Source organism: Myotis daubentonii, chromosome 8 (assembly GCF_963259705.1).
Source record: "Myotis daubentonii chromosome 8, mMyoDau2.1, whole genome shotgun sequence".
NCBI classification, from domain to species: Eukaryota; Metazoa; Chordata; class Mammalia; order Chiroptera; family Vespertilionidae; genus Myotis; species Myotis daubentonii.
The window spans coordinates 26357743-26383274 of NC_081847.1; the positions used below are offsets into that span (position 1 = coordinate 26357743).

The 25532-nt window shown below is 40.7% G+C and overlaps 1 protein-coding gene across 8 annotated transcripts in view; it reads right to left on the reverse strand.

Moving 5' to 3' along the window:
* Window positions 1-25532, reverse strand: part of PLCB4 (phospholipase C beta 4) — a 380146-nt gene that overhangs the window by 59423 nt on the left and 295191 nt on the right. For all 8 annotated transcript variants that reach the window (XM_059705568.1, XM_059705565.1, XM_059705567.1 and 5 more), the window contains 8 exons: window positions 21378-21459; window positions 19944-20044; window positions 19227-19284; window positions 11626-11734; window positions 7647-7857; window positions 6375-6468; window positions 3177-3256; window positions 2510-2594 (listed from right to left, as the gene is read on the reverse strand). In XM_059705568.1, coding sequence (XP_059561551.1) covers window positions 2510-2594; window positions 3177-3256; window positions 6375-6468; window positions 7647-7857; window positions 11626-11734; window positions 19227-19284; window positions 19944-20044; window positions 21378-21459 — 820 coding nt within the window. The remainder of the gene's footprint in view (window positions 1-2509; window positions 2595-3176; window positions 3257-6374; window positions 6469-7646; window positions 7858-11625; window positions 11735-19226; window positions 19285-19943; window positions 20045-21377; window positions 21460-25532) is intronic.

Consider the following 25532-nt stretch of genomic DNA (forward strand, 5'->3'; position numbering starts at 1 on the left):
GCTTTTTGATTCAGGGAGCAAGTCTTATTCCCATTTCCATTACCTATGCTTCTCATTACACCTTTGAGGCATGTGCATATAACTCCACAGAGAACACACTGGTCTTTCCCCCAAAGCAAGCACCTTAGCCCAACTGGATAATAAAATAAACAGAGGGCCTAGGTGACAAAAAAGTGAGATGAAAAATCAGGGATATTTCTTAGCTTGAATCAGTTTGAGACTAGGGTTAATGCCCCGGTAGTTTATTTGGGAGGCTGCCCCAGGACACTCCAAGAGGAGTAGGAAAGTGATAAAAAGGAGACAGGCAGCCAATCAAGAGTGTGTTCTCAGACAAGTTATCACTCTGGGCGACTGGACAGCGACCCTGCTGGGGAACCCTGGGGAATGGTGGGAAACATGTGCTCGGAGTTATCCCTTCTGAAGAGTGAGGGAGCATGTGGTGGGGGTGTTAATTCTCTGGCACTTCTGGCCTTTCACCCGTATACAGAGCAGGCTCCTGTGACCAGAGCTCTCCCTGGGAGAAAAGCTGTAGGCTGGAAGTCAGCTGAAAGGCAAGCCAGTACACAGAGAAATAGGACACAGCTCATGGACGTGCACAGGGTGCCTGGAGCTGTGACTTCAGTAAACTGAAGAGAATCAGGGGGTGGGTGCAAAGGATACAATATCCTTGTCTCCTGCATATTTTTTCTGCTCCTGTAGATTGCTTCTGAAAAAAAAAACCTCATTGTTCAACCACTGGATGTGTTTGCTCACAGGTAACATGAAGCACTTTCCTTCATGTCAGCCATTGTCATGTTCTACTGCCACCTCATGCTACCATGTCTGGGCCCATCAGCTGCTTGTCAAGAGTGGGGCATTTGACCCAGTAATCCCACTTCTATGAATATATCCCAAGAAATCAGAAATACCAATCAGAAAGGATATATGCATCCCTATGTTCATAGCAGCACAATTTACAATAGCTAAGATTTGGAAACAGCCTAAGTGCCCATCAGCAGATGAGTGGATTAAAAAACTGTGGTACATCTACACAATGGAATACTATGCTGCGGTAAAAAAGAAGGAGCCTTTACCATTTGCAACAGCATGGATGAACCTGGAGAGCATTATGCTAAGCGAAATAATCCAGTCGGAGAAAGATAAATATCACATGGTCTCACTCATTATGTGGGATATAATGAACAACATAAACTGATGAACAAAAATAGATCCAGAGACAGAGAAGCATCAAACAGACCATCAAACCTTAGAGGGAAGGCAGGGGAGTGTTAGGGGTGGGGGTGGGGGTGGTAAGAGATCAACCAAAGGATTTGTATGAATGCATATTAGCATAACCAATGGACACAGATACTGGGACGGTGGGGGCTTATCCTGGGGGGTGGGAGTGGCCAGGGAGGAGTTGATGGGAGAAAAAGAAGACATATGTAATACTTTAAACAATAAAAAAAGAAAAGAAAAAAAAAAGAATGGAGCAAACTTTTACTACTGTGCTTCGTTTTATACTTTGTACATTAGCTGTCTTGCTACTCATAAGATCTGTGACAGTGGATTTTAACTACAGGGGTTATGGATCTTTGTAAAAGTGTGATAAACTCTTGGGATGTTTATATTAAAAAAATTGTATGCAATTACAATGAGTTCACAGACCCTACAAAACCCTTGGATGGTCCACAGGTTAACAATTCTTTGTTTGATGAAGACATTAGCAGGTATAAAAATGAAACGCAAAAGAAGTACATAAAACATTGTCCAAGTATTTATTTTGGAGTTGAGAACTTGAACTTCAGTCTTCTATGACTTCAATCTGTGAACTTCCTGTAGCAACAGGTTCCCAAGGGTGCTGAACCCTGGGTGCACATTTGATCTACCTAAAGAGCTTTTTTTTAAAAAAACCACCATGCTCAGGCCCGACCTGGATCAATTAAATGAGGATCTCTGAGTGGGGCCCTGGCAAAGGTATTTTTAGCAGTTCCCCAGGTGGTCCTAACAGAAAACTAGAGTTGAGAATGACTGCTGAGTCTAGACCAGCCATGGGCAAACTACGGCCCGTTTGAAATGAATAAAACTAAAAAAAAAAAAAAAAAAAAAAAAAAAAGACCGTACCCTTTTATGTAATGATGTTTACTTTGAATTTATATTAGTTTACACAAACACTCCATCCATGCTTTTGTTCCGGCCCTCTGGTCCAGTTTAAGAACCCATTGTGGCCCTCGAGTCAAAAAGTTTGCCCGCCCCTGGTCTAGACCCTTGGCCAGTGGGCACTTTATGAAATTTTAGGACCGAGATCACAGAAACCAAAAGATCCCCAAGATCTGAATTAAATGGAACCCAAGGTTCATGTTTCTTTCTACACATCTCTCTAAAGCACAATGAAAGCTTTCTGTACCAACAAATTTAAATAAAAATGAAGATCTTCAGCATTAGTCAGTCAGAACTACTTGACCCCTTAGAAATGAAATTCAAAACAAATTCATTCATGTTAGAAATATGGTTAGCTAAAAATACATACTGGATGTGATTCAAGTGCTTGTTTCAACAGGAGATCCCCAAATAGATCTTCGCAATATTTGGACATCTTGTACTGTTGATATTTGCTGAAAAGAAAGAAATGGCATTTGTGAATTCAAACATCCATTAACTGTCCAAGAAGAAGCAACACTCATTCCTAGGCAATTAAAAACTTCCACTCTATAAAATGCATGACTGTCCGCTGGATGTTCACATAAGAGGTACTGTTATATACCACAAACTTTAACCAGTGTCTTGAAAAAAAAAAAAAAAAAAGATTCCACCCCTGCACTAAGAGCCGAAAAACAGAATTAAAAAAATGTCTTTCAAATTCATGAAGTCTGATTTCAAATATATTGCCAAGTCTTCCAACTCAATGTAACTTTGGCACGGTGCCCTGATATCTGCCCTTTTGTTTCGAGAAAGCATCTCCAGAACACATTAAGATGACTTAGTTTTGTTTATTTATTTTTTTGGAGGTGAGGAGCAGTAGTAGATTGGGATTTTCTTTCATTTTAGCTTTTTTTAAATTTTAATCACAAAAGACTGATTATGTGTTGCATAAGACCAAACAAACTATTTGATTATTTAAAAAGATGTAGAGCTGGAGTGGAGACGGGGATTAGGAAACAACCCTTAGAGATTTGGAGTAGGATACACCACTATACCTGCAGTGATTTTCAAAGGAGAGAATTACAGGATATTCAGATGTGACAAATGCCGTTTCCTTGATGGCTTGAATAACATCCTTTGAAAATAAAAGAGTGTTAATGAGAGAGAAGAGCAAAAAAAAGTTAAGGCACCTGAAACCAATCAGAGACTATCAATTTGAGCTTTTCAGAAAGTCAATTCTGGCAATTCAGGTCCGGAGAACCCATCTACCTCGATACCACTACAGGTTGAATTCCCCACAGACAGACCCAGACGAAGTTAAGGGTTAGTGATAATCTTTTTCACAACCATCTTTTCCTTCTCCGAAACTATGGTGCTATTAACAGAAGACAGTTCGCCTACATGGCAGGCTCGTTCCTGGATCAGTAATCTGCCTAGACAGGTTCTGAGGTCACCTGGTGGAGTGGTGAGCTTTGGGCACAGCGATTTTCACAACAGACCACTATTCTGCTCCTTTCGCCTTGAGAAGAAATGCGATGATAACAACCTATGAACTGCTGGAAGTCTTTATTGATTTTCTCTGCATCTGGGAATCAGTCTGTGGCTACATTTCATTAATTTGCTGAAGACTCCTGTGAACTGATGTGAAATTTACAGTATCCCTTGTTCCGTATTAGCCTGGTGAAGGGGCAGGGGGAGTTAAGCAGCATGTGAGGTTAAACAGGGAGGTGCTCTGGATGCCCCTCTCTGAACTGAGAGCTTCGTCACTTGAAACTACTTTGAAAGAGCTGAGCATGTCCCCACCATGATCTCTGGTAACAGACGGCTGCCTCACTCTCTGCTTAGCTTCAGAAAGCATGGCTGCAAACCAATGCTTCTACAAGCAGAGCATCATATTCAGTAAATATCCCCGACTTCATTAATCACAGGGCAAGTCCCAACATTTAGTTAATTGGAAAAATCTATAATAATAAAAGGGTAATATGCTAATTAGACCGGGCGTTTTCCAGATGTCCTTCCGGATGTCCTTCCTGATGTAGCCCGGGCTGGAGGGAAGCCAGCCCAGCTCCCGGGTGCCTGTGGGCAGCTTGAGGGAAGCCAACCTGGGCCCCGGGTGCCTGCCGGCAGTCGTAGGAGGGAAGCTCAGGTCCTGGGTGCTAGAGGGAAGCCGATACCAGCAGCCCAGGTCCCGGGTGCTGAAGAGAAGCCGGTGCCGGCAGCTAGGGGAAGGAAGGCCTACTCTTGCACGAATTTCGTGCATCGGGCCTCTAGAATTATATAATCGTTATCTGAGGAAGTCCATTTGAAATGAAAATGCCCTAGGCTGGATAATCCTGGAGTATTTTATTGAGTACCCTTATGGCCAAGTTGGTCCTTTAGTTATTTTTGCTTTAAGATTCTTCCCAGGTGAACTGTCTGCGACCTTGACTGTCCACTTGAGCTGACCAAAGAATTACACCTTGAGGAAAGTCCTGGCTCTATCCATGGGTTTTCCTTTGCTCACCTCCAAGCGGAGTGGGTAGGGCCTTCTTTTCAGCTAAGCTTCCTTTCTAGGGTCCTTATTTCTTAAAGGGTCATCAACCCTTTGTGTCTGTGCAGACCCATGAATTCCTATTTGAATATGCTCTTGTTACTTCTCAGGGAGCATACTGCTGAATTCACTGTTGCTCAAAACTCATCAACATCTTGGCTAAGAGCAATGACATGCATGGAGTGTTATGAGAACCTAGGCATCTGTTTTTAAAAACACCCCTGGTAATTTTCCACAAGTAGGCAGGGTTGACAACCACTGCTCCAGATGTTGCAATAACTATTCTGAGTTACAACAAAATGACAGAGAACCATGAACCTGACATATTGGCCAACCACAGAATTACAGTTTTACTTGTCTTTTGGCAGGATATCATTGGAACATAGTAAGGAACACTCTAAGACAAACATGTCAAACTCAAAGGCTAAGATGGGCCAAATAAACAAGGTTTAAGTTTATGTGGGCCACAAAAAAACAAAAGCTTCAATTTTCATAGAAACGTAGGTTTATTTCGATAGAGACATGCTGAATACAAAGGACTGAAATAAATGAGTAATTGTTAACATAAAATAATAGAACATAAATTAATAGAATATTAATATTAATATTTTTCTTGAACATTAACTTATCAGACACGGAATAACTGCACAAATTAATAAGCGTAATGCAAATAAATCTATTTTTCTTATTCTCCAAAAGTGAAATATTTCCTATTGCGCACACCAAACAAGTCTTGGCAATCAGTTGCTAAAATATTTGCTGCAAGTATTAGTGGAGAGAAATGGTGCGCCTGCACTTAAGGTGTGTAAGGGAAATGAAGGCAACATAATTATAGTAATCAGTCATTAGCGAACATTGTAGTTCATTATTAATAATTATGTATAACAGGATTTTTAAAAATTAAGTTACAAAATTTTTATTAAAGCATTTCTTGCATACCATTATATTGGCTGGGTCGCAAAAGTATTCGTTGGGTGGTGGCCCATGGGTCGTGAGTTTGACATGCTTGCTCTAAGAAACCCACCTTCAAATCATATGCAGAGGTCACCAAAAGGCCATTTGGGATGCCTATTTGTAAAACTGTAGATTTCCCTCTATCAGATCCTCGGGAGGAAATATCCCCTACAGTGTCAGGACTGGGAATAACTGTGCTTCTTTGGATCCACTGCCCTGTCTGTATTTTACAATTCTTGTAAGTTATCATGTTGTTCTTCTTCCACTGAATTCTAGAAAGTTTGGAGCTCAATTTGTGGTATGATTTTAGTTTATAGAACTTCCTGACAAGCATTAATAAACTCTGATCTCACTATCTTATTTTCTTACTCTTTTAGACACTATTTATAATCCATTTTGTTTTCTGTATTCTATTTATCTTTTTATGCCACTTTGAAGTTCTTCAGGAATAATGCAAAGTAAGCAAGTAAAAAAAAAAAAAAAAAAAAAAAGGAAGAATAGATAAAATCAAAGACTTTTTAAGTTAAGTAGAACCAGGGAAACTCTGCCAGAGAAACCTCATTCTAAGCACTATCAGCATTTAAAAACAGGAAATGTAACATGAAAGAGACACTAAGTGGAAAAGACATTTTTCTTGTTTCTCCTCAAAACTGGAAGAAAGGAATATGAAGGTAAAATGCTTGAGAAAACAAATATTTTGTTTTTTTTCCAAGCTACTTATTTCCACAAGAAACAGGAAAGGCTACGGCTAGGAAACTTGAAAACTTACCTTAAAAAGGATATCTGTACACATTGCTTTTCCATGAGTGATTATCGGTTCTTGGTCTTCACCTTTTCCATCCCAACAGTCAAGTTCGACACATCTAGCAACATAGTGAAATTACAATATTGGACCCTACTAATAAAACAGTGTGTGTAAAAATTAAAAGATGCCAAGATAACTTGTTTTCTTATAGAAGTGGAAAATGGAATGAATTGACAGGATTATTTCATGGAGTATGCAAGTTAAAATCACATTATTCTCCTTATCAGTTTGGTGTTAACAAAAAAGGACTGTCTGAGATTGAAAGACACTTCAGAGTGATAACTGGTTGCAGTGCAATTCTGTATGAAATTCTAGTTCTGACAACGCTACTATAAAAGACAATTTGGGGACAACTGGGGAAATTTGAATATGGGCTGTATTTTAGATGATGTTAAAAGAATAATGTTTAAATTTTGTTAGGTGGGATGATGGTGCTTTGACTATAAGAGAAAATGTTCTCATTATTTCAACAGCTCATACTCAAGCATTCAGAGACAGAAATTCTGATACTGTTAATTTCTGTTAAAATATTTCCATACTAAAAAAAAAAAAGCAAGTTAAGGAAATAAGATATTGGCTATTGAGAACCAAGAAAAAAATCATAATTTCTTATTTTTCACTTTTAGCATTTTTATCATATTTTAAGCCCCAAACATTTGTCTATTTCTATAAAAGAAAAATAATGTTCAATAATCTTTATTCTCAGAGTATGAAATTTTAGAACTTCAACATTAATGTTAAGTTTGCAAATGCCTGTGACCAACTGGAAACAGCATGACTTCCTAAAACATGTATTTTTGGGGGGATAAATTTACAGTAGAAAATATCTGTTGACCCACAGGATGACTCTAGACCAGCCGTGGGCAAACTACGGCCCGCGGGCCAGATCCAGCCCGTTCGAAATGAATAAAACTATTGAAAAAAAAGACCGTACCCTTTTATGTAATGATGTTTACTTTGAATTTATATTAGTTCACACAAACACTCCATCCATGCTTTTGTTCCGGCCCTCCGGTCCAGTTTAAGAACCCATTGTGGCCCTCAAGTTAAAAAGTTTGCCCACCCCTGCTAGACCTTTGTGGAACAGATATTGTGCTCCCTTTCCCAACGTTAAATGACCACCATATCCATTTAAGAGAAGGACCAATGTCCATTTCACTTTGAGTACTTCTTCTGTTGTTTCAGAGAAAAGTAAACGGGTGTCATATACAAATGCAGCTGTCCTGAGTGTCTGACCTGCAGCCAGCCAGGAGAACCTGTCTGTACATTTCTACCGAAGACTTCCCGCCGAACTGTCGGCCAGTGAGATAGGTGTTGTGGGAAGAACTGATGAAGTAGTGAGCCAGAGGATGGTCCATTTCTTGGTAAAGTTCTAAACGATCTAGGAAGACGGGGGCGTTTTCATCTGACATCAGATATCTGCAAAATCCATCACTGGATATAAGGCCTAGGGGAGAGAAGAATATCTTACAGACGTGTGACTTTGCCAAACACACATCTCACATGTTACTCATGGAAGGTGAAGCAGCTCAACAGGAGTAAAGCCTTCCCCACAATCTCTTTCTCAGGAACCTTCATTATTCAGTTCTTGAACAAAATAACACAGTTGCACATTATAAGTAACCTAGTGCATTGCACAAAGAGGTGGTGTCCTGCTTCTATGTGCCCGGTGGCAGGGCACACAGTCCCCCGAGTTCAGAGGCACAGCTCCAGGAGCTGTGGTGACCAGGGGCCAAGGGGACCTCAGTCTATTTCTGCCTTTGCCACTCACTCATGATGCTCCCCAGTTTCGGCTTCCTCTTCTGTCAAAGGGGGAAGTACTGGCTACCCCTCTTTCCAGGACTTTCAGGAATGGTACATGAGAATATGAATAGGAGACACTCTAAAAAACTGGAAGGCATTCAACTATAAGGCAGTGTTGTTCTCACGAGGCTGGAGAAGGCCTCTCTGGATTTAAACAATTCAGTTTTCCCATTTTATCAAAAAGGCAGGGTATGAAACTAGTCAGAAGAGTTTGCAATTGTCTTTGAAATGTGGCCCCAAGAGCCTCTGTTCCTTTCAGTCATGCCTTTCGACACGGGGACAGGACCCCTGGTAACTACAGGAGTGGGGATCGATATTTCTGCATCTTCTCCTATCCTATCAACGATTGACAACTTCAGCTTTCGTGTTTATTTAAGCATTTGAAAGTTACAAACTGATTTTGAGCTTACAGAGAAGCTTTGTCAGATCTTAACATTTGATCTTATTTGCTCTATATTTTTTAATGAAATACATGATTATGGATGCCTTCGTGGTGCCCTGTGTGCCCCCCCCCCTCAGTTCCATTCAATTTCATCTTTCTACTCCAATGTATACATCTACTACCCTAGTTTTCATGTTTAACACTCCCAAGACGGTTTTGTGACTTTACTACAAATGCATTTATCCAAACAATAGGGAGTTTTAAATATTTAAAAATGTATATGAAAGATATCCCACGCTTTGCTTTTGCAACTTGCTAGTTTTACTCTATATTTTCTTAGGATTTTTCCAGTTAATGCAGTAGTTCTTGTTCATTTATTTTTCACTGAATAATGTATAGTATGTACAGTATAATGTATAGTAGTCCACATATAAATATGCCACAATTTATTGTTCATTATTCTGTTGATGAATATATACATTATTTCTAATTAGGATTAAAAATTCAACCATAAAAGTGTGCTCCCACCTCCTGGGCACATATATTTATTCTAAGAGCAAGACTTCTTCAAAGCACTGGGATAAATGAGGTGATAGAAAAAAACACACAAGCCCAGCCTTCATAAAACTCATATAGTACGGGCATGAGAACAAATATATTAACAAATAAATAAAAGTATAATATAATGTCAAGAAAGTGCTAGAAGGAAATAGCAACCAGGTAATGAAAGTGATTAAGAATGACCAAGGTGCTGTGTTAGATATGTGGCCAAAAAAGCCATTCTGAGGAGGTCATGTTTATGCATGGGGAGCAAGCCACATGCACACCTGGCAGAAGGTTCAGCAAGTGCAAAGACCTTTGCAGGAGTGTATGACAAAGGGAAAAGTTGGTGGAAATGATGTTGCAGAGACAGCCAAAGGCTACATCAGTTGGACTAAGTACTTTGGAATTTTATTCTAAGTATGCTGAAGAGCCTTTGGAGGGTTTTGAAGAGTGAAATAACATGATCAGATTTGGTTTGGAAAGATTTACTCTGGCCACTGTGTGGAACATAAATTGTAGGGCACTGAGTAGAAAGGAGAAGACTGGTTACAAGTCAACTGACATTGTCCACGGAGAGATGATGTAGGCTCAGAAAGTCTGGTAAATGTGTAGATGATGAGAACTTATTTGTTTGGAATTTATTTTGTATACAGAACTTGCAGATTCTGCTGATAAATTAGAAGTGATATGAAAGAACAAAACAAGTTGAGGATGATTCCAAGAGTTTTGGCTTGAAGAGCTGGGTGAATAATAGTACCAGTTTCTAGGCCAGGAAAGGAACAGGTCTGTGGATGAGAAGAACTAAAACATGATGGATATGTATCTTTGAAATGCCCATGTAACATTCAAGTGGAGAGTTCTACTACAGGCCTGTAGATCTTAGGAGTGGGGAGTTTAATCAGAAATTCATGTGTATGTAGAAGAAACTTAAAGCCATTGGGGTGGCTGAGCTCTTCGAAAGAGTGAGTGTAAATGAGCAGAGATGCAGGGACTGAACTTGGGCCACTCTAATGTCAGAGCTGGGAAACATAAGAGAAAATCTCTAGGGTCCGTACATGGAAGTGGAAAGGCTGAGCAGCAGGGGAGGTCTACTTTCATTGTACTACTGCCAAAATATTCATCAAGATGGCTGTTTGTACCAATTTATGTCCCCAACAGAAATTTATTCAGAATGCCTTTTGTACCACATTCTCAGCCATACTTGATAATGACAAATTTTAAAATTTCCATCATCAGTGAAATGATGAAACTGTGCTTTTCTGATGTGTCAATGATAATCTCATAGATGTTTAGGGCCTGAAAGGACTTTAGAAAGAATCAGCGACACACCTCTATCACAACATCTGTCATACTGCTGAGGAACTGCTCTTTCTTCAATAGATCCCAAATGCCTTATTCAGCTTTGAATTCCCAGCATCCAGCACAGAGCTTGGTACCAAGTCATCCCTTCACAGACTTTAAGGAGTGAAGGTGGGGGGAGAAAAACTAGTCAAATGACTGCATGAACGCCACCATCTTATAAGCAGGGAAACCAAGGCCCAGAAATATTGTTCCTTGCTCAATTTCACACAGTAAAATCGAGCCACTCTCCTTTTCACTTTAATAAAATGCAAGGTAGAATAAATTACAATTCTCAGAGTATTAATAAGAGAGGTAAGTCATGAAGCAGTCTTGCTGAATATAGGTATTTGAGGCCCTTGCAGAGAGTATGAAGATAGGACTACCACCAAGGGAAAACTCAAGTGGACTTGGAAAAATATCAGGGATGAGGTCACGCATCATGATGGGCCAGACATGCACATAAACAGGTTCTACGTGGGTCCAGAGAATATGTAAACCTTTTGGCCACGTTCACTGAGACACACAATAAAATGAATCCCTGTTCTAAAGAGGAGGAAACTGTAGCCATGATACTCATGAGCACATGGGACCAACGGAACTTGAACCTAGATCTCCCTTCTCTCCATTGAGACAAGGCCGGAAGCACTAGCTCAGGTATCTCAATTGCTCCCTGTCCAGTTATATTAGCATCAACCCTCCCCTTATTTGCAGGGTTTTCTCACTGCTATCGAACCAATCTGAAATTTTCTCTCCACGCCTTCCCTTTGTCAAATATTGGAAAGGACAACACATTGTTTCTAAAGTTTTATTGAAGGGGGCAAAAGTTCAAAATCCCCACCAATTTGCTAAATTGATTCCTACTAGAGGTCAAATGAAGGGCGAGAAGGCTTCTCAAATAATGTATTCAATGTCCTAGGCTTGGCAAAACAAAAGGGAGAAAAAGAAGGTGTAAATTTTTATAGGAAATTGAATTCTTTTCAAAGATTTGCAAATGAGATTGTATTTGGCATTTTTACATGTAAGTATTACGTAATACAAGCATTATACAATATAAGAAAGAACATGGGGGAATACCACTGTAATGTGCTGCATATATTCTTGCTTTTGTTAAATAAAGAAAACTCTTTTTTTTTTCACTTTTATTACCTTTTTTCTTCAAGTCTTCATCAGGCTCATACATCTCAATGATCTGCATTGCCCTTTTAGCATCATAAAATGGGAATAAAATTTCATTGAGTCGAGGATCTCGTTGATGCTATGATGAGAAAATAACTCCATTTAGGTTAACATTTCTCGCCTTTATGGTGTTACACAACTCAAGCATGTAATATCTAAAACAATATATATTTACAATGTCATATTTATAGTTACAAAGATAGGATTTCACTGGCTTCCTCCCTAAAATATACTTTAAAAAACTCCAATTTTGGAAGTACTTGACTGGTTCACCTCACTGAACTAAATCAAATCAAATCCTGCAAAGTGCTCAATTTTGGAGAATACAGAAATTGGTTTTCCTTCAGAAACTGAAGGCTATGTAATATGCTGTGCATGTCAGCTGTACTGTCCATTTGTTCCCATCCCACAGGTAAGACATTTGGCATAAATGTCTATAAAATGTGAGGTCAAAAATTTTTTAAAGAAAAGAAAATAATGAAAGCACAAATAAAAAAAAAACACTCCAAAATAGTTCAAATAGATAATATACTACTTAAAATGTCAAAACAAAAACAATAATGAAATCCCCTAAGACAGGCAAATATCATTTCATTTTTAGATCAATAAAAGGTTTCATGGGCACTCTGAAAACTTTGTTTTCTTGAGGAAATATTCATCAAAATGAACCAATTTTAGTGATGATGGAAATTAATCAGCACAAGGATATTTACAAGCTATAAACAATATGAAAATATGTATTTAAATATCAGTAGTTCAGAAAGTCTATGAAATCTAACTCAGTTTGGCCTGAGGACATTGTCTGGGCAGAAAAGTACATGAACGACTTAGGAGGGTGGTGACGTCATGCTTTTCCAGTCACCACTTGGATGCTCGTGGTGGTACATGAGGCACCAGGAGCAATGCTATTCCCGCAGTCTGTCATTCTACCTTCACAGCAGTGATGAAACAAGTTCAAATCACTGACTCAGCTATAATCCTGTGTGGATGTGTGTGTCTGTGGGTGTGTCTGTGTGTCTGTCTGCCTGTCTGTACTAGTATATTCCTGGAGGCAGTGTGCCCATTAAATTTCCTTATTGTTCTCTGCAACCCCTGGTCATCCACCAAATAAACAAATAAATAAAGCAAACTTCAATGGAATAATGGCAGGCACGCAGATGGGAGCCAAACCTGCTCAATAGGTAGGACTTTGGCAACAACTCTTTACCCAAATATATGCACAGACTTTGGAAAAACACTACTGGAAAGGTAGCTAAGAAACAATGGTTACAAGTTCATATGGATTTCCCTTCCCCATTTATTTGAAGTGATAATTTGAAAAGGGGGTTGCACAGAATGAATGCCTTCGGCCAACAGGACGTTTGCTGTACGTTCCTAAAGTACTTGTAGCCTAGCCTGCTCTGGTCCTCCCATCTCCCCACCGAGTTAAGGGATCGATATCTTTTTTGTCAGTTTATCCCAATGAAGCATGCTTCTGCTGCCACCTAAGGAATCACAGCTCACGACAGCTCGCATCCATGCATGTGCAAGAGCAGACACTGTCACATCAAAAACAGGCCTTGAGACCACAGAGAAGGAAAGTCACGGGTGTGCAGAGAGACTGTGAGGTGGGCCGTGGAGTGCCAGGCAGGGAAGGCATGGGACCCCTGGTTTAGGAAATGGATGCCCTCATGCAAGTCGCTATTCTAGGAAATGACAAGCACCACCCTCTGGTGATAATACATTGTTTAAAAAACAAACGAACAAACGAAGAAGAAACTCTCTCTAGGCACATTCCTTCTCTTGCCCATCTCTGTACATAACCCCACGAAAGAAGATGGATGCCATTTTAGGTAAAAGGTCCTTTTAGGCCCCACTGTAGTTATCTGCAAGGCTGGCCACTATATTTCTCTCCCTTACTAAAATTAAGTCTTTTGATTTAAAGATATGCTCAATGGTAAATATTCTGCACTCATGGAGATGATGGGGCAAATCCATATAAATTACAGAGTGAAAGGAAGAAGAGATTCAACTAAAGGGGAGAGAAGAGAGAGAGTTAGGGAGAGAGGGAATCTTATGTGCTGTTTACATACACATGCACATATTCTAATGCGGTGTTACCAATAGTGTGATCTGTGAATGGCAACAATGGTACCACCCTCAGCTGAGAGTTTGTTAGAAATGCGAATTCTGGGGCCCCGCCCAGTCCCACCAAATCTGATTCTGGGGGGAGGGGGGACCTGTGAATCTGTTTTTTAACAAACCTTCCAGGTGATTCTGATGGGCTTCAATTTAAGATGTAAAGGTATACCTTTTAACATATTTGGATATCATTTTTTAAAAAGTAGCTAAGTTCTACTAGGATAGAAGAATGCTAAATGTTGGAGAGGTCCTCCCAATTAAACCCCATTACAATTTTGTCCCAGGGCATAATTACTAGCACATCCTGCCTACCAGGAAAACCAAGTCCTAAGATGGATATATCATCATCCCCTACTCTACATTACTTGCAAATAATAAAAAAGAGACAGGGAATTGCATTTGTTTTTGCAGCTGCTCCATCAGATAACATAAACTTTGCTTTCCCTAAAATCTCCACCTTTCAAAAAGGAAGTATGGTTCAATGTGGAGAATCCAAAGGCAAGGAACAAATGCTAAGACTTGCATTAGCGTCACAAAACTCTCATTTTTAGATGAAAAAAGAAAACAAAGAGGAGGAAGCCCATTTCTCGGTGATCTCAGAGTAGTGAAGTCGCAGAAGAGTCCCATGGGGACACAGCCCAGGGAGACAAATGCTTCACAGCTCTAAGGGACGGACTATTGGTTTTCAGTTGGGGCTCGGTGAAGCAGGATATCCAGGACATTCACCCCAGGATGCCCAGAGCCTTGCAAAATGAGATCCTAAACAGCTTCCAAAAAATAGGTCATAGAAGGTGCCCAAGTGAATGAAGCATAAATGGACATGGCTTCATCACTATGTCCTTGTTCTCCTTCCTGAGAAAAAGCATCACCGGCTTCAATCCAAGCAGCACTGGGAGATAGGTGTTGACGTAAATACAATTCAAAGGAGACATAAAGGAAATAAAGGAATAACTGGCAAGAGTAACCTTACTTGTAAGACTATATAATTCCTTCTCTCTCTTTGCCTATACAGTAAAGAATAAAGAGCCCAGCCAGTGTGGCTCAGTGGTTGAGCCTTGACCTATGAACCAGGGGATCATGTTTCGATTCCTGGTCAGGGCACGTGCCTAGGTTGCAGGCTTGGTCCGTAGTCGGGGGTTGTGCAGGAGGCAGCCCATCAATGGTTCTCTCTCTCCCTCTCCCTTCCTCTCTGAAATCAATTACATGTATATAAAATAAAGATAGTGTAAATGGAAAGAGATAAGAGATCTTGGGTCCTTTCTTACATTCCTTCAACTGAAAACAAATAAAAAATAAAATTTAAAAATCAGGTTTAGGCCGAAACCGGTTTGGCTCAGTGGATAGAGTGTCGGCCTGCGGACTGAAAGGTCCCAGGTTCGATTCTGGTCAAGGGCATATACCTGGGTTGCGGGCACATCCCCAGTAGGAGATGTGCAGGAGGCAGCTGATCGATGTTTCTCTCTCATTGATGTTTCTAACTCTCTATCTCTCTCCCTTCCTCTCTGTAAAAAATCAATAAAATATATATTTTTTAAAAAATCAGGTTTAGCCCTAATATGATGACATAATGTGTTTAACGCAGGGGAAAGATTACCAGACACAAGAAAATAAAGCTAATTTCTTCTTATTATGAAGGCATAAGGTCTTTTTCTTCTCTTTCTTATTTTAATCTTTCTCTCCTGCTCTCCCTGCATCTCTCAATTCTGCAGACCCTCAGTTGTTATCAACTTCATAAGAAGTGAAATAAAGGATGAAGGTAAAACCAAAATCAATTTAGCTTCTCATTCGGCTAAATCTTCACAGGGAGAGGTGAAAATAACAGGAGCCCGGAGATCTTAATTAGTGCACCCACATCCAGAGAGCCCAGTTGACAGCAGTATCTGACCAGGTGGCAGCTCCTAATAAGTGCCACCCCAGCTCTCCTAGAAGCTAGTTTGCTAGTTTCATAATATAGGCAGAGGAAGTTTTCTTCAGTGTACTGGAAAGGAATAAGAAACATAGTTGTGGCCTGGCCAGTGTGGCTCAGTGGTCGAGTGTTGACCTATGAACCAGAAGGTCAAGGTTCAATTCCTGGTCAGGACACATGCTTGGGTTGTAGACTCCATCCCCAGTAGGGGGCATGCAGAAGGCAGCCAATCAACGATTCTCTCTCATTGATGATTCTCTCTCATTGATGTCTCTCTCTCCCTCCCTCCCTCCCTTCCTCCCTCCCTCCTTCCCTCCCTCCCTCCCTCTCCCTCTCCCTTCCTCTCTGAAATCAATTAAAAAAATTTAGACCTGAGTGGTGGATTTCCATGACAAAATTCATTATGGCCAGTGACAGAAGGTATATGCTGCTCTCACATTTTCCCCATTCACACAAGGCATTCCAAGGAGGGGCCCAGGTAATTCACTGGGACAGTGCTTCACAAAATTTACCTGCAGGCAAAGCGCCCGGGAATCCTGTTAAATGCAGATTCCAATTCCTCAGGACTAGGTGAGGCCCGAGAGTCTGCATTTCTAACAACCTCCCAGAGGACGCCTAAGCTGCATCCACAGACTACACTTGCGAGAGCTATAAACAAGGAGGTACTGAGAAATGGGTGAGGAGCAGGTAAAGCTATTGGGGAAAAGCTAGTAAGGGTCGAATGGCACGGATAGGCAAAAGGTGGTACAAACCCCTACATAGCAACGAAGGCAATAAATGAAGGATTGTTTCTCCTCTCCTCCCATATTAATATACTTACAGAAAATTTGATGTAAAGAATAAAGAGATTTACAAGCTGGAAGGTGGTGAGAGGCAGGATGGGCTTTCCTAATAAAATGGAACTTTCCCCTATTCTAATTGGTTAATACTGGTGTTCACGTCTATTGATTTTTGCTTTCTTGATCATGTCTCTGGTTACCTTTCGAAACTCTCTCATTTAATCAAAGAGTTTTGCAGTTGATAGCTGATAGGTCGGAGAGAGCCCAGGAGCGGATACATGCAGACATGTGAGGAGACAATGGACTTCCCCTGGAATTTCTCACAGACTTCTTTCTGAATACCCCCGCCCATCTCTTGCGGCAGAGAATTCCTCAGCTCATGTCCCCGCCCCTCACCCAACCGCAGTATTAAAAAAGCGCCTCCCTCCCTGTTGACGTGAATCCACGTGCCCTGTCCTTGGGGTACGTGGGTCTCCTGGGAATGCAGAAATAAACCTTTTCCTTTCCTTTCTTTCCTGATTCACTGGACTCTCTATTTCTGCCTCCTTTCACTGTGGGTTTTAAAGGAGCTCTGCCTAAGGGATGCTTTTGATTTTAGAGAGATGAGAGAGGCAACTCAGAAGGGAGGGTGAAGGAGGAGGCAGAACGTTCACTAAGCTTGACCAAACTTCCTCAAGGCGACATTCAGTTCTCCCGGTTGAGTCACTAGAATAGAAAAGGAAGAGGTTCACGGAAAACACTGATTAAAAATAAAGGCTGTACACTTTCCTGGACTGTCTTGTAGCCTCCATGACCTCAAGAAATCAGTATAAAATCACACTGATTCCATCAGTCCCACCCCCACAGTAAAAGTGCTTCCTTACTGCTAATGAGAAGCCAAATAGAAGGAAATGACCACTGAGAGCTACTGGCCACTGCAATAGTGATGGATAAAAGCTTACCAAGTCACACGTATTTAAGAAAGAATTTGGATGACAGAGCAAAGAAAGTATGGATGATCATATCTTTTAAAAGTTAAATGTTATCTACTTAGCCTTATAGGAATGACAAGAGTGATTACTGGGTAGGCCTACAAAAACAATCCATAAAAGGAAAGGCATGAAATAGGAACCCATGAAGGCAGCACCTATCCTCAGACTCAGAATTGCGCAGTGAAATACACCTTTAATAAAAGGCTGGGTGCCAGCTTCACCCCCATGCCCACAAGAGGCCTTTCGTTAGAAAGTGCCTAATTGATGGTGTGGTCGACTTTCTCCTATCCACTGAAGTGTTTTCCCCTTTTAGTAGAAAGCATGCTTCCTGCCCATCTCACCAGGATTTAAGATGATCAAACACCCCAATTGCATGAGGAAACTGAGGGACATAGAACAATATATATATTTTTTGAAGCAGAGGAGGGAGAAGGGGTTAAAGAAATAAAGGAAAGCAATTTAACTTACGAGCAATGGTGGCAGAAGAATGTGGATAATATCTGGGTAAAGATTCCGAACACAGTATTCACGTGAGAAAAAAATGGTGGAGTGCAAAAGCTTAAACTGTTTTCAAGCAAAATGAATATCATATTATACTGAAAGGCTTATGTGAATGTGGGCCTCTGTGTTTATCTATGGGGTACCTTCTCTTTCCTGCATCAATGCTGTTAGGCTCTGGTAACCGTTTCTTCTAACATGTAACCCCACATATTGGAAGTCACTGAGCCCTGGCAGGGAAAGAAGAAGGAAGCCTTTCTGCAAAGATGTGATTTCTCTCTGTAAATTGGCAAGTCACAGCCTGCCTGTTGTCTTTTTTGAGGCAATACCTCATGTCTGGCATGATACTGACTTTTCTAACATTTTTCCCTTTATATGGCACAATGGTTAACATAAATTGTTTGAAAATGAAAATATATTGTCCATTTCTCACTTAAACTCTTATTATTCGAGTGTTGGGGGAAAAGTGAATTTTCCTTTTTGTATTTTGCAAGAGCTTCTGCGGGTTTCACTGAAGAGGAAACATTTTTATTTGTCCATTGGTGGGGGGGGGGGGAAGGAAGTTAATTTGAGTTGGAATGAAAGTTGCAACCTTTACTTGTCCTACCATATTTTTTTTTATTCGGCTTAAGCAAATTCTGCCCACCAGTGTTGGTGGTTAAGTGAATCATGTTCTAAAATTAGCCCTGAGAATGTTATAAAAATAAAAAGTAAAAATTTAACCTGCAATCCAGTTGACCTAATATGTACTATATTTTCACCCAGGAAATATAATTGTGCTTGTCAAAATATTCTATTTTGAATCTACAAACTTTTCTTACATGCAATCCATTAAAAGACAAAAATCAAGCTTCCCAGTTCCATGCAAAGATATAAGAAAAAGTTAGCAATGGGGAATCCAACTATATAGTGTGGCAAAGTAAATCCATTCTCTTTCTATTTAATGACATCAATAGGAAAAACAAAAAAACATAAGTACCTTCAATATTGTCTTGCAAAAAAACATAGACACACTTAATTAAATCAATATATCATAAAAAAGTTACACGCACACACAGAGCAATACATCGCAGCAAGAAACCAACAAAAAAGCAGTGTGCAAAGCCAACGTGTGGGAAGTGCATGGACACACAAGGGCAGCGGCTGATTTTTGCACCTGGTAAAGCCATAATGAAAAGATCAGCAGGTCAAAAGCAAAGCGAATGAGGGCGAATGATGCGGGCATGCAATGAGGACGCTGGAGGAGGCAAGCCACTGCACACAGACTATATGGAGTTAATGTATGAAAAAGCTTACTTCATTTAGAAAGCTCACTAATTGGTCTACCGTTAAATAATCAGTTTTGTCTCCATTGCTGAAAAGAAATGTATTAGAAAAAGTAAGTTTTTGTATTTGATGCTACAGTATGTACGATTTACATGTTGACAATTATTGATGATAATTCTAAACTTATTTTCTAACCCTGAAGTAGTGGTGCATTCTTAAAATGGCCAGAGACAATGAAAAAAACCCCCAAAACAACAACAAAAAACCCCACAACAACAAAGGAAAAGAAACACTCCCACTAGCTCACAGGAAATTCTGCAATTCTTCTCTAGCATTATCAAAAGACATTATTTAAAAAAAAAGCAACAACATGTAAGTCATCCATTTGAGATAACTGGAATGAATGAACTTTTCAACAACATAATAACATTCCAAATCGAATCTAGTTAGTTCACATAACAGGTTAATACCTAAAGGAGCAGGTTAAAATTGTAGGTAGTTAGTAAAGCCAATGCAAAGGGGAAAAAAAAAGTTCCAGGTGCTGCCATTAATTTATGTAAAATCTTAAAAAAAAATCAGTAAACTTTTACACAGATAAACTTGGGGGTGAAAATAGAATTCTCACTAGATATCCCTAGATACTATCAACACACTATCATAAAATAGGATGACAATAAAACTTTAAAAAATCTAAAAGGACAAGGATAATCCTGATGGGACACTTTCTCATAAATGGAACTTACTTACATTTTTTTAAAAAGATCCTCTATATCTGTCCGAGGACAAATCTTTTGTGTCAGTTCATAGAACTTTTCATAAGTAAATGCTGCAGGCTCGATTTCATCATTCTGTAAAGAAGAAAAGTATGTCATAAATCATGGGATATATTTTCTCCTCAGAGGGGAAGAGTCTACAGGATTGACTACTTAGGATCCCTGGGCCTCCATCTCTGATTGTTGCTGACAGAAGCCAGAGGCCAACCTCCAGCTGCGGCCAGGCCATCCTCAGAAAGGGCCCGTGGAACTGAGCAGTTCTAGTTACCAGGGGGCCAGCTTGTGTGGCAGACCTCGGCCACAGCTGGGCCTGCTCTAGGAAACACCCCAGAGAACAAATATCAAGAAACATTTCCTTCTTCTCTGCTTGAGGGAGAAACACAAGAGCCTGCCTAAAGGTTGCTGAATAAATCAAGCCTGGAGTTTACTTCTGCGTATGTTGTGAATTTTCCTAAGACCGCAGGAAGAGGCTCAGGACAACCCTATAAGATTTTGCTTTTCATACTGAAATTTATAGTTCAAATAGGAATTTTTAAAAGCAGCAACAGGCTTAAATCTTTCTTGCAGTCAATAAATTAATTGCAGTTCTTTTAAATCTGAAGGGCCATGAACACAAATGGTTTGCGGGGGAAGAGGTGCTTCATAAAACACCGGCCAGCCGTCTAGAAGAACTGAATTTATTAGTCAATTACTCATGCCGACACTGCGCTTGATCGAGGCAATGCTGATGGCGTTCTCTAAAATAAACTTTCCACAGACTGTGCAAGAGCCATTTCCCCTACTTAATAAAGTGGACAACAACACTTTGAAGTACACTCTCTGAATTTGAAAGCACTGAGGTTAAAATGAGAAGAAAACAAAAGCAAGGAAGGAAAATGAAGGGAAAAGGAAAAGGAGTCTATGGACTGCATCTAATTCTCAATCTAATGGAGATTGGTTTTATATATATATATATATATATATAATCTGGCTTATTACATATGAGAACAGAAATAAGGAAAATGGTTTTAGGAACACATCATTAAATAAATGAATACCTTATGTTAAGTGAAATAAGTCAGAAAAAGATGAATACTATATCATTTCACTAGCAAACAAAATAAACAAACAAAACAGAAACAAACTCATAGACACAGAGAATAAACTGATGGTTTGCCAGATGGGAGAGTTGGACAGAAAAGGGAGAGTTTCAGAAGTACAAACAGGTAGTTACAAAATAGCAACGAAATATAAAGTACAGCGTTGGGAATAGAGTCAATAATATTGTAATAAGTGTGTCTGGTGCCATGTGGGTACTGTACTTATTGGGGGAATTACCCCATATAAATGTCTAACCACTATGCTGTACACCCGAAAAATAATACTGAATGTCAAGTGTAAGTGAAAAATAAAATAAATTAATTCATACCTTTCCGCTGGGAAGACCTAACTCCTTGAGTGCTTGAAAGATCACCTTTTCTGTCTTCCCCGATGCAAAGGTTCTAGTAATACTAGAGCAGAAAAGAAAAAAAAATCAAGGCATTGTTAATTCTGTTTTCTCTGATGCAAAGCTCCAAGTAACACCAGGGATGGTGGGATGGAGGGAGAAGGACAAGGGGAATAAAATTACTTCCCATTTCTAGGTGTGGTTTACTTTCCACACCAGCTCTTGCAGTGCCCTGTGGTGACCAGCTGATTGTGCTGGTGAGGTAACTGAATTCTAAGACAGGCTAACACCCCAGCGTGCCTGTGAATACCACAGGCTCTGGGGGATACATACCTTTGGACAAAAATAATGACACATGTTGACACTGCCAAATTACTTTCTTAGGAAGGAAGAGGGCATGTGGCAGATGGACGATAGCTGTAGAAAAACACCATGTGTTGACCACATCTGGGCTTGGGGAAAAGAAGTGGGCCCCTCAGAACTCAGCCCATGCCTGTGAATGCCCTGGCCCTGGTGTCACTCTGACTACAGCTGACATGCTCTATCAGCCGTATTTTTTCATGTGTTTGTTTTCTGAGCTAAGCATCCTTGAGCTACTCTGAAACGTCAGCTGCCTCAAAGATTGCGGTTTGTTATGTAAGTGATAGGTGTGGGGGAGAGGAGAGGCAGGGGAACAATTATTCCATGTTTCAACAGAATCTTGGCACTACCTCTAGACATGTTATTTTTGAATAATGGGGCAGCCTTTTTTAAATTAAATTTATTGGGGTGACATTGTATAATATGTTCATATAGGTTTCAGGTGTGGGTTTCTGTGTTCCAAGAGCTGTATATTGCACTGTGTGCCCAGCCTTTGAACTAGTAGGGTGTGCATCAAGACTAGTACAATGGATGCCACCTCAATGAGCACATTTTCTAATGATGATAAAGATAGAAAAAAAGAGACTCCCTAGGATTAATACATTGGTGACCCTCGGAATGAACGCTACTGAGGAGATGACTTGGTGCCCTGGAATCCACACTGGCTCTGAGCCATGCCTTAGCTGCCCAAGGAGCCTCCATTCACTCCCTGCTTGCTAATTGTCACCATAATAATTTTAACTGTAAATCAGAAGTCCAGCCTCCACTTAAGATAGAGTGTGCTTTCATCTGAGAAGCTTATCTTTAGAACGCCTTGCCTGTGAGCACAGGAGAGTTTGTAGCAGTGCCTCCCTGGTCCCAACCTTGCCCTGTACTCCACCATTCACATTAAGTGGAAGGCCAGCTCCAAATGTAAACAGCGCCACCAGTTAATCCTGATGAGTGGGAGACAGCACCACTTTAACCATAGAGTACAACTTCCCAAAATAGAATGGGAAGACCTGACTTTAAGTAAATGAATTGTTATGTGTTCATTCAAAGCTTTATTGTTTCACACTTGGTCCAAGAATACTTCAAGAGGTATATTTTTAGGAGTGCTTGAGACAACCGTATTCAAATGCAGGGAGGCCTATGAATTCCCTTTAACAAATCTACAGACATGGAAGGGCTTAAGTGTTAGACATCAAGTATGAGGATTTCTACTGTAGAGGGCGCTATTTCCACATTCTCTCACTTCTCTGGAGTTCATGGAATTTATATACTTTAACTTGGGCTGAGAAGTAATCTATCTGACCTTTATAATAAAGGTGTAAAGTAGCTCTTCCCTGTGTATTTTTGTTAAAGAATGTGTTAATGGGAGAGCTACAGGCCCCCAGGCAGGATTTGCAATGTCTGGCACTTGTAATGAGGAGGAAACTCTTTGCATAGCAATCTCAGGGTATCTCAGCTAACTTGAGCTTCTGTTAGGTCTGGATAGGCCTGACAAAGGAGATGAAAACTGATTGACATGGTCATGAATGTAGCAGGGACAGGGCTGAGCCTTTCTGATAAAACAAAACCTGGATGTTAGGTAAGGGCTCACGCAAGGAGGAAGGAAAGAGTGTATAGAAACAGAATTCTTTGGCCAGGACTTGGTAACATGCCAAGAAATGAAAAGCAGATGCCCAGCTGGTGTGGCTCAGTTGGTTGAGCGTCATCCCATGCACCAAAAGGTGGCGGGTTCGATTGATTCCCAGTTGGGGTATGTACCTAGGTTGTGGGTTAGATCCTGCATTAGGGTGCGAACAGGAGGTAACCAATGAAGTTCATTCTCTCTCTCTCTCTCTCTCTCTCTCTCTCTCTCTCTCTCTCTCTCTCAAAAATCAATAAAAATACTTATTTTTTAAAAAAGGAAGTAGAAAAAGAACATCTCATGGGATTAGGAAGGTCCAAGCATTTGTAGGAGATAGAAAACTTGAGAGAGAAATTAGGGTGTCTAGTGCCAGGACAGAGGGAAATAAACAGGAATATATTAGAGAGGGCAAAGTCATGCCCAGTAACATGACTGCGCTGGAGATAATAAAGGCAAGAAGTGGCATATGGACAGAGGGTCTCATTCTCAGGCCACCTTTCCATGAGGGGCCTTGGGCTGGCCAACCTCATCACAGATCTGCTCACCTCATTCCATAAAAGAGAGCAAACCCAGGGTGGAAAGTGGGAGAAAGCAAGTGAACAGACCATTCCCTGGGGCAGTGCCTTTATTCCCTTTGCTGCAGGCAGCTTTCAGAATCATTCTAGGCCTTAGATGCACTCGCTAGGGGTAAAGGGGTTGTGGTGTGAAGGTGAATTCTTTGAGTTTCCAGTTGCCTCAGAGGCCCAGCAGAAGGCCATTTACCCAGAGTCCTGAGAGAAACACACTTATCACAGGCGGGACCGTTTTAGACACCAAACTAGGCATTCCATGGAAACATGAATATAAAGGACTATGATTGAGCCAGCTTTGACAGACAGCCTCATGCCTACAGAGTACAGCTTAGTGCTTCATAACAAACAGGTGCTCAATGAGATTTTATTGAATCAAAATAAATCACTTCCCCAAAGGAAATGCCATAACAGCAAATACCCTTAAGTGGCGCCCAGTCCTACTAGAATCCTGGTTACGTTCCCAGGGACCTTACAGGTGACTAAGACACCAATGTTCCTAGAAACGAAGGGAGTCTCACTCTTTGCTTGTCCTCAAAGGGTCCACAATCTATCCAGCAGTTTAACACCATCTTCAGGGAGGACTCCTGAAATGAAGCCCTAGCAGAACGGGCGCCTCTCAGTGGGCAGGCTGGGCCGGGGGGACATGGTGGATTATGTCGAAGATGGGTGGCCACAGCCACACATGAGGGTCTCGGCCTTCTTTAACACAGCTGTCCCCTTCCCGACTCCCTCCAGGAGTGCCCACACTACTAGCTGGCTACCCTTTCCCAACTCTCCAGCAGCTGCTTCCAACTCCAGCTGACAGAGAGTAGGAGATGGCAAAAGAAAACAGTGCCCCCTCCAAAGCTTTGGCCAGAGTGGGAAAACAAGCTGAGTGTGAGTCTGTGAGCGTGAGAGAAAAGCAGACGGCATGAGATATTATACACAGAAAGAAAAGAGAAGGGAGAGATAAAGTGTTTCTCACTTTCTTCATTCATCATCCCTGAAACTTCCTGGCTATTAAATGTTGATTAATGCTAAAGAGCAGCGCCATTCCCAAGCTGTGTACTAAGTGTGAAGTCAGGTCCCCTGTAACATTGTGCACACATACTAATATACTAATAGTTTCCATTTTAAAAACGCCAGAATGATAGTGATGAAACGACTTTTTAAAAGTGTTTACACTTCATAGCCATTAAGACATTCAGAACAATTTCCCTTAGCCCTTGGCGGCTCATCCACCAGGAGATTTATCCGCTTTTTTCTGGCGTGGTATCAACTCTCCATCAACTCCAACCAACTGCCCCCGAATCACAGATGTCCACTGTCAAACACCTGTTAATACTGGCAGGCACCAAAGAGCTCATGTCCAAGAGAGCTACAGAACAAGACAAAACATTTCGGCTATTTCTACAAAAAAGGTAATTTCCTATGTGAACACGCTAGATAAAGATCTTTGGAATCAGAGAAAGCTTCCAAGAGTATAACAGCAATGTTATTAGTAGGATGCATGCAAATGAAACCAGAACTGCTGGTTACAAGGGCTCTGATCACAATTTATGTGTTTCATACTTTGTCCATTTCCTGAACCTTATCTGGGAAGAAAATGCAGGA